At 38.5% G+C, this 10,099-nt stretch overlaps 1 protein-coding gene across 4 annotated transcripts; it reads left to right on the forward strand.

The window, feature by feature from the left end:
- The first annotated feature begins 1,299 nt into the window (after nt 1-1,299).
- LOC111799264 (RNA polymerase sigma factor sigC-like) lies at nt 1,300-5,919 on the forward strand. Of its 4 annotated transcripts, none has more exons than XR_002815798.1 (7): nt 1,300-1,443; nt 2,538-2,701; nt 3,052-3,528; nt 3,601-3,831; nt 3,906-4,046; nt 4,133-4,239; nt 5,303-5,405. XR_002815798.1 is itself a non-coding variant. In XM_023682736.1 (7 exons), exons 1-7 carry the CDS (start codon nt 1,350-1,352, stop codon nt 5,429-5,431), a joined length of 1,410 nt encoding a protein of 469 aa, XP_023538504.1. In that variant the 5' UTR covers nt 1,300-1,349; the 3' UTR covers nt 5,432-5,919. The 4 variants fall into 4 exon arrangements, 3 of the variants coding, with proteins under 3 accessions (XP_023538504.1, XP_023538506.1, XP_023538507.1); XM_023682736.1 differs by having other exon boundaries at nt 3,906-4,032; nt 4,133-4,320; nt 5,303-5,919; XM_023682738.1 differs by having other exon boundaries at nt 3,906-4,032; nt 5,303-5,919.
- Nucleotides 5,920-10,099: the final 4,180 nt, after the last annotated feature.

Here is a 10,099-nt window from a genome sequence, read left to right on the forward strand (position 1 = left end):
CAACCAAAAAACAGTATAAAACAAAGAAAGTTAAGAGCTTTCTAACAAAATCAGCTCAAAGAACAAAACATAATTAGAACAAAGAAAAACAAGAATGGGACAGACATGTGTTCTGTTCATCTGTCTTATCTGATGTTGGATTTTATGCATGCATGCATGCATGCGCATGCACACTGCTCTTCCTGGAATTGCATCAGAGTTTACTCTCAGCTGCCACTTTCTTCACATCTTTGTCTTGATGAAGCTAGCTGCTTTTAAGGAAAGTGGTAATTTGGATATGATTTGTAAAAAATAAGGTTGTTTTCCCCCTTCTTAGAGGCTATTATTCTACGTGGCACGAACCCGATCATTCCATGTCTATCAGACTTATGTTCGACACTTGTTAGGTATGATATATATATATATGTATCGGACGTGTTGTTAACTTGTTGTACACGTACGTTGATCACTTGCTAGTACCTGTAGTCGAGTGATTTGTGAACATCGAGCGTCAAAGTTTTTTGGTTGATTGATCAATCAAATTTTTTTTTTTTTTTTGGAATGATTTGTTTACTAATCTCGAGGAGCCCGGTATTGTTATTTATTGTTACTGTCTCCCCGTGTCAAGTTATTTTGCATGTATGTTGCAGCGGCTTAAGCTATTAGGTGTAGGCGCTTTCCAGAGTTGGAATATTCGAGTTCTTCCTATTTGACCCAAAACCGATCGATCTAGCCATGAGCAGGTTGAAGAGAGCTCTAACAGGTCTTGGAGGATCGAACCCACGTATATGGCAAAATACGGGGATGACTTGCTTTCCTCGGATGTGGTAGCCATTTCTCAGGCTCCCTCTTTGAAATTGAACACTAATTCACATGATGATCGTGCCATCGAAAGTTGATAGAGAATAAATTTGAATGATGCGTCGCTCGTGCGATTTATCGAGCTATCATGAATCATCAGAGCAACAATAAAGCTTGTGTTGACCTTTTTTTGTCTAATAAATGCATCCCTTCTAGAAGTCGGGGTTTATTGCACGTATTAGCTCTAGAACTACTACGGTTATCAGAGTAACAAGTACCATCAAACAAACTATTTTCGTCGACATTTTCATATATTTATAGGTGCGATATTGACTTCGGAGATGAATCGGCATTTCCATTATATTAATGAAATCAATGAAATATTATTAAAAAAAAAATATAAAGTGAATATAATATTATTATAAATATTTTAATTAATTTTCTTTATTTTCCAAATTATTAAAACGGGATTAAAAATTAGTGGCAGGGAATTTGGAATTAGATTGTACGAGTAATTAATTACCACTTCGCCGCCAAGCTCCCGCCTCTTCCTGCCTTCGATTTTCACGATGGCAACAAGTTTCAGGCCAAATCTCAAGTGGAGTTTTCAAATTCAGGCTCATTCTCGCCGGAGCTCCTCTTCCAAGGCTTCTCCATATGCCTGTTAGTTCTTTTTCTCTGAAGCATTTCTTGACTTTTGCTTTGATTCTAAGCCTATTACTACGATGCTGAATTAGAAACTAGCGTCGATTGATATCTGTGTTTATGTATGAATTCTGAGCTTATTTCTTCTGTCTTGTGATGATGCGATTCAGCAAGCTTCAGGGTGTTACTGATTGGTTTTCGCATTTTTTAGATTGCTTTGTTGTACTTGTCGTTGTAATCAATAGTTAAATTGCTCTCGCGGCGATAATCTTAATCGTTTGAGAAATGAAATTTTGGGGCCTTTCTTGGAAATTTTGTATTAAAGATGATGAACATCCCACCAAAAATGTTGCGATAATTATTGAGTATTCCTTGTCACATAGATGAGCAATGGATTCTGTGGAGATTTCTGAAGTGACGGTTCATGAATTTTAAATTTGTTCTAAGTTTTCTGGGCTTGTTTGGCTATGAAGATTTTTCACTTAATGGCCCACCGCGAGCAGATATTATCCTCTTTGAGTTTTCCCTTTTGGACTTTTCCTCAAATCTCTCAAGAAGAGGATTCCACAACCTTATAAAAAACGATTCGTTCTCCTCCCCAACTGATGTGAGATCTCATAATTCAGGACCTGATCGAATGTGGGACCCCCAATCCACCCCTCTTGGGGGGCCAGCGTCCTCCTTCGGGACTTACCTCCTTACTGACACATCGCCCGGTGTTTGGCCCTGATACCATTTGTAACGGCCCAAGCCCACCGCCAGTAGATATTGTCCTCTTTGAACTTTTCCATTCAAGATTCCCCTCAATGTTTTTAAAACGCATCTACTAGGGAGAGGTTTTCACACTCTTATAAAGTATTTCGTTTTCCTCCCCAACCGATGTGGGATCTTATAATTACTGACTACAAAACTGTTTATGATTAGCTAGTTGTTGATAACTTCGCTTGTCTATCAATGAAGCGTGCATTGGATGCTTGTGAGAAAGAGCCTCGTGTATTAACATCCTTTAATTAAATCATTTTCTAAGTTTCTGTCATGATTTTTGGCGTTGGAATGCATGTAGTGTACTAGTCTTAGTCTCTAATTTTGTTCAGTTCTACATTTTAAAACAACTAAAGGCAGGGAAGCTTCTTTTGGTTCAGGAAGACTTTCCTTCTTCTCCAGTATTTGTGAGGAAGGAGAATTTATCCCTAGAGAGACCTTTAAAACGTACACTTGCTTGTCCGAAGCTCCACAAACCTCGGCCGATGATCTGTTAGATTTGAAAGAGATAGAGGTTAGCCCTGCGCAATGAACGTCACACAACACCCACATATAGTCTTGACTTGTCTTAGTTTATTGTTCTTGGCGTTGAATCTAACAATTAATAGTTCCTTACTTGAAAATAATTTTAGATCGTAATAGTTGCACGTAGGATCAAATCCACAAGGACGAGTTTGGTTCATTCATTGAAAGTACAAATATAAACTCGAGCGCTTTGGAAATGATGCGGTAAAATGAAAGGAGAGAACGAGAAAAGTCGATATGGATAAGAATCCAGCTAAAGATATAGTTTCAGGAGTATATTTGCATCATATCAGATGGATCTTATATGTTATTACCATTCTCATCACTCTTATATCTCAGATAAACAATAAGGCAAGGCCACTCGGTCATTTGCATTACGGGTTAAAATGCACCAGGCCGTCCAGAGTAGACGACAATTTTTCTGCTGGTACGAGCTTGCCTACTGGCAAAGCGTCGTCTTTTGGCATGTTGATGAAAAACATTGATGTTTTGGAGGAAACTTTTGCTGAATCAGGCATGCTAAGCTTGGGAAGAGATGGCCAAAATGACTTAGCCATTGAGGACGGTGGATATCATAATGTACACCCAAAAACAGATGGCCAGAATGATGATGTCGTAGTTTACTCTGGAAAAAGAGCAGGAAGAAGATCAGTAAAAAAGAGAGCAGTGGATAATGCTGATAAAGTTGCTTCCCAGCCGCTAACTACACGAGCGGCTAAAGAAAAATTTCGTAATTCCTCGATATTTTCAAGAAAAAGAGCGTTTAAAAGACCGACCGTTGCACGAAATGAAGTTGAAATATCCACAGGGGTTAAGGTTGATTCATCTCTGATATGCTCACAATCATCTTTTCAATACTTATTATGCTAAGCTTGTGTCTCATTGCAGGTAGTTGCAAATTTAGAAAGAATTAGAGAAACTTTAGAGAAGGAAACTGGAAAAATATCAAGCATGAGTTGCTGGGCCAATGCTGCTGGTGTTGATATAAAGGACCTCCAAAAACAGCTGCAATTTGGTTGGTTCTGTCAAGATGAACTCTTAAGGACTACTAATTCATTAGTTCGGTTCCTTTCGAAGAAATATCGATGCTCTGGACTACCGATGGAGGACTTAGTTCAGGTCGATTCATTTCCATTTTATGAGAAAATGGAGAGGATATGCATCTTGATGTTTATGTTCTTGTATGTTCATAGGCTGGAGCTGTTGGTGTTCTGCAAGGTGTGGAAAGGTTTGACCCGAAAAGGGGTTTTAGATTCTCAACCTATATCCATTACTGGATAAGGAAATCGATGTCGAGCGTTGTTGCACGAAATTCAAGGGGTATTCGAATTCCAGTATGATTCTGTTTTCACCGGTAGGCGATTTTTCGTAAAGTTTTCATATTCATGTATAACTGACTCGTCTTTATAATTCTTTGTAGTGGTCATTGACCAAGGCAATGAATCAGATCGAAAGGCCTTGAACAACGGTAGTAGTCGATATTCTGATGATGATATAGCGAAGGCCACTGGTCTTCCTTTGGCTAAGGTTAGACTTGTTAACAACTGCTTAAGAGTTGTGGGTTCGATTGATCAGAAGAGGAGTGATGGCCTAAATGTGAAATATATGGTATGATTCTCTCTTCCATACAAGGTTTTATTGTGAGATCCTATATCAGCTGGGGAGGAGAACGAAACACCCTTTATAAGGGTGTGGAAACCTCTCCCTAGCAGACGCGTTTTAAAAACCTTGAGGGGAAGCCCAAAGAGGACGACNGAGTGATGGCCTAAATGTGAAATATATGATATGATTCTCTCTTCCATACAAGGTTATTGTGAGATCCTATATTGGCTGGGGAGGAGAACGAAACACCCTTTATAAGGGTGTGGAANTCTTTCTTTCTATGTAATATTTATTATAAAATTCTTTTAAAAAAAATTATGACGATAGCGAGAGGTCTATTGCATTTATTACATCATCGATTGTCAAATCAACATTCAAGTAATTGTGTCATCGGTCTAAATTTGTCAGATACTCAAAATTAAAGTTAAATTACAAAATTNCGACATTTGCCAGTGGTGGGTTTGGGTCGTTACAAATGGTATCAGAGCCAGACAATGGGCAGTGTGGCAGCGAGGACAGTGAGTCCCGAANTCTTACACTGTTTAACTAGAAATCAATCACCTATAGCCCATTCACGTTTCACCTTCCTATTGAAAAACGGTTAAAAGACCTTGACCACGAGCCTAGCTGTCTCATCCTTACTGGTCGATGACGAAATTACATCATTGTCCCTTTCCATTCTATTTTTAAATTTTTNGAGTAGTGTGGCAGCGAGGACGGTGAGTCCCGAAGGAGGGTGGATTGTGAGATCCCACATTGGTTGGAGAGGAGAATGAAACACCTTTTATATGGGTGTGAAAACTTCTCTCTAGTAGACGCATTTTAAAACCTTGAGGGGAAGCTGGAAAGGGAAAGTCCAAAGAGTACAATATCTACTAATGACGGACTTGGGCGGTTACACTTTTTAGATTAATGTTACAAATTACAATATATATGAAAACTCTGATCTGATATTTTATGTTCTTTAAGAGTTGCTCTTATGGTGCAGGAATTTACAGCAGATACTTCAATACAAAGCCCAGAAGAGACCGTGACGCGAAAACTCATGAAGATCGACATCTTTAATCTTCTTGAAGGGTTGGAATCAAGGGAGAGGCAGGTCCTGCTTATGCGATAAGGACTTGTCGATTTCCGACCCAAGTCACTTGAGGAAACTGGGAAACTTCTGCACATAAGCAAGGAGTGGGTTCGAAAAATAGAAAAGAAAGCCATAGCAAAGCTGAAAATGAAGAGACTGTGAGGAACTTGAGCCATTATTTGGCTTGATATACTTCTTTCAGCTAATCTTTTCAAAACTTGCAGCAGGCCAAGGAAGCCAAGGTTCATACTAAGAAAGCTACTGCACAAGAAAACACGACGAATTGTTCATATCTCAATCATCGACGTTTCGAGTAAAGAATTCTGTACAGTTCCATACACGACACACCAACCCACTGCTTCCAGGTTCGTGCTTTCTAACTTAAAATATGTCCTTTATTTCCATCATGCACTGATGAGGCAGTAGATAAAGATGTTGACCTGGGCATGGGCAAACCTTTCACATAGCTACATACATAGCAATTTTAAGCCATATGGTTCCAAATATATTGCATTGTATTACATGTACAGAGCGATTCATTCCATTGTTTTAGAGCTGTATGTCTGGTTGAGCTCAGCTGATTTATCAGTACTAAGTGTCTATTAGCTTTTGTGTTGGCATGTGAATTCAGACCAAGTTCTTCATGACTTTGCTGATAAGAAATTTGAGATTATATAACGTGAGATCCCACCTCAGTTGGAGAGAGGAACGAAACATTCCTTTTAAGGGTGTGGAAACCTCTCCCTAGCAGATATGTTTTAAAACTGTGAGGTTGACGGCAATACGCATGGGCTAAAGCGGACAATATTTGCTAGTGGTGGGCTTGAGTTGTTACAAATGGTATCAGAGTCAGACACCGAATAATGTGTCAGCGANGATAAAATTATAAAATTTATATTAATAAATTTCAGTATAATTAATTAAGATAAAAGTTAAAAATTAAATTTGTAAGTTAGCGATTGACATTTNCTGATCTGATATTTTATGTTCTTTAAGAGTTGCTCTTATGGTGCAGGAATTTACAGCAGATACTTCAATACAAAGCCCAGAAGAGACCGTGACGCGAAAACTCATGAAGATCGACATCTTTAATCTTCTTGAAGGGTTGGAATCAAGGGAGAGGCAGGTCCTGCTTATGCGATAAGGACTTGTCGATTTCCGACCCAAGTCACTTGAGGAAACTGGGAAACTTCTGCACATAAGCAAGGAGTGGGTTCGAAAAATAGAAAAGAAAGCCATAGCAAAGCTGAAAATGAAGAGACTGTGAGGAACTTGAGCCATTATTTGGCTTGATATACTTCTTTCAGCTAATCTTTTCAAAACTTGCAGCAGGCCAAGGAAGCCAAGGTTCATACTAAGAAAGCTACTGCACAAGAAAACACGACGAATTGTTCATATCTCAATCATCGACGTTTCGAGTAAAGAATTCTGTACAGTTCCATACACGACACACCAACCCACTGCTTCCAGGTTCGTGTTTTCTAACTTAAAATATGTCCTTTATTTCCATCATGCACTGATGAGGCAGTACATAAAGATGTTGACCTGGGCATGGGCAAACCTTTCACGTAGCTACATATATAGCAATTTTAAGCCATATGGCTCCAAATATATTGCATCGTATTACATGTACAGAGCGATTCATTCCATTGTTTTAGAGCTGTATGTCTGGTTGAGCTCAGCTGATTTATCAGTAGCTTTTGTGTTGGCATGTGAATTCAGACCAAGTTCTTCCTGACTTTGCTGATAAGAAATTTGAGATTATATAACGTGAGATCCCACCTCAGTTGGAGAGGGGAACGAAACATTCCTTTAAGGGTGTGGAAACCTCTCCCTAGCAGATATGTTTTAAAACCGTGAGGTTGACGGCGATACGCATGGGCTAAAGCGGACAATATTTGCTAGTGGTGGGCTTGAGTTGTTACAAATGGTATCAGAGTCAGACACCGAATGGTGTGTCAGCGAGGACGCTGGCCCCCAACAGGATGGATTGTAAGATCTCACATCAGTTAGAGAGGGGAACAAATCATTTCTTATAAGGGTGTGGAAACTTTTCTCTAGCAAACACATTTTAAAATCTTTAGGGGAAGCTCAAACAATATCTGCTAGTGGTGGGCTTTGATGGTTACATATAATACTGTTGTATGTAAGATCCTCCTTACAAGGGTGTAGGAACTTCTTCCTAGGAGACGCATTTTAAAACTTTGAGGGGAAGCCTGGAAGGGAACCTCTAAAGAGAACAATATCTGCTAGCGGTGGATTTGAGTTATTAGATATATAATACTTTTCTTCTTCGAGACGAAATGTACGAATGAAATAGTGAATCGAAGAGACTGAGTTTGTTTTGTTGGACAACTTTGGTAGAAGCATCAAGCATGCTTTTGGTCAGGTCAGAAATAAATGCTATAATTTATTATTATCAACTGGTTTTCTTGATGAAGAGAAAGCTGACAACAAATGAATCAATGGACGAGTTAACTTACTTTTTTTTTTCTTTCTTTCTATGTAATATTTATTATAAAATTCTTTTAAAAAAAATTATGACGATAGCGAGAGGTCTATTGCATTTATTACATCATCGATTGTCAAATCAACATTCAAGTAATTGTGTCATCGGTCTAAATTTGTCAGATACTCAAAATTAAAGTTAAATTACAAAATTCGGTATTTGAGTATAGTTTCAGTTTGGATGCTCGAGTAGGTTTGAGTTAAGTTGGGTAGTGTAAGTCGACTTCTTACACTGTTTAACTAGAAATCAATCACCTATAGCCCATTCACGTTTCACCTTCCTATTGAAAAACGGTTAAAAGACCTTGACCACGAGCCTAGCTGTCTCATCCTTACTGGTCGATGACGAAATTACATCATTGTCCCTTTCCATTCTATTTTTAAATTTTTTGTATTTAATGAATATTTGATAAAATTATAAAATTTATATTAATAAATTTCAGTATAATTAATTAAGATAAAAGTTAAAAATTAAATTTGTAAGTTAGCGATTGACATTTACGCTCTTTTAAGACAGGTAGGGTTTATTATTATTTAATGATGAATACGACAAAGTACCACGATTAACTTCCACACGTGCCAACCGCGCGCGGGAAAACAACAAAAAGTCAAAAAAGAAGGTGGGTTATGGAGGTTAACCAATGAGAGAAAGACACGTGGGCGAGCTCATTCATCGCAAGCCGTTTCCAAACATTTCCCTGCCATTCATTCATCGTGGAAATAAGTAAAGGGGGGCTTCTTCTCTCCCCCACCTTCCTCTCTCTCTCTCAGAAAACATCAATCTTACCTTCTCCGTCTGGTTCTTTGTGTTGCAGTCTGTTTTGCAGAGCGAATTCTAGGGTTTCTCCATTTCTACGAACAAGGCGCATGTACTCTGAATTTCGTGAAATTGTTGTATTCATGGTGGATTTAGTTTTGTTGTTTCCGATCGAATTTGCTAATTCAACTGCCAATCCTTACAGAAATCTCTGACCTAATGACTGTTGACAGTAGTGGATGGCTCGATTTCACTCTCGTTCTCTTCGTTTCTCAAGTTTTGTTGCGCTTGTAGTTGTTCTTGTTACAGAGCCTCCTCATTCTGTCGTCTCATCGTCCACGGTCGATGAATTTTCCATTCTCGATTACGATGGATTTCTTTCTCACCATGATTATTCGCCGCCGGCTCCACCGCCACCACCGCCTCATCCGCCTTCGGTTTCCTGCACCTGGGATTTAGATGGAGTTGGCTCGTTGGATACTACATGTCAGATTGTCAACGATTTGAACCTTACTCNTGGTGTGTCAGCGAGGACGCTGGCCCCCAACAGGATGGATTGTAAGATCTCACATCAGTTAGAGAGGGGAACAAATCATTTCTTATAAGGGTGTGGAAACTTTTCTCTAGCAAACACATTTTAAAATCTTTAGGGGAAGCTCAAACAATATCTGCTAGTGGTGGGCTTTGATGGTTACATATAATACTGTTGTATGTAAGATCCTCCTTACAAGGGTGTAGGAACTTCTTCCTAGGAGACGCATTTTAAAACTTTGAGGGGAAGCCTGGAAGGGAACCTCTAAAGAGAACAATATCTGCTAGCGGTGGATTTGAGTTATTAGATATATAATACTTTTCTTCTTCGAGACGAAATGTACGAATGAAATAGTGAATCGAAGAGACTGAGTTTGTTTTGTTGGACAACTTTGGTAGAAGCATCAAGCATGCTTTTGGTCAGGTCAGAAATAAATGCTATAATTTATTATTATCAACTGGTTTTCTTGATGAAGAGAAAGCTGACAACAAATGAATCAATGGACGAGTTAACTTACTTTTTTTTTTCTTTCTTTCTATGTAATATTTATTATAAAATTCTTTTAAAAAAAATTATGACGATAGCGAGAGGTCTATTGCATTTATTACATCATCGATTGTCAAATCAACATTCAAGTAATTGTGTCATCGGTCTAAATTTGTCAGATACTCAAAATTAAAGTTAAATTACAAAATTCGGTATTTGAGTATAGTTTCAGTTTGGATGCTCGAGTAGGTTTGAGTTAAGTTGGGTAGTGTAAGTCGACTTCTTACACTGTTTAACTAGAAATCAATCACCTATAGCCCATTCACGTTTCACCTTCCTATTGAAAAACGGTTAAAAGACCTTGACCACGAGCCTAGCTGTCTCATCCTTACTGGTCGATGACGAAATTACATCATTGTCCCTT

Source organism: Cucurbita pepo, chromosome LG07 (genome assembly GCF_002806865.2).
Source record: "Cucurbita pepo subsp. pepo cultivar mu-cu-16 chromosome LG07, ASM280686v2, whole genome shotgun sequence".
NCBI classification, from domain to species: domain Eukaryota; kingdom Viridiplantae; phylum Streptophyta; class Magnoliopsida; order Cucurbitales; family Cucurbitaceae; genus Cucurbita; species Cucurbita pepo.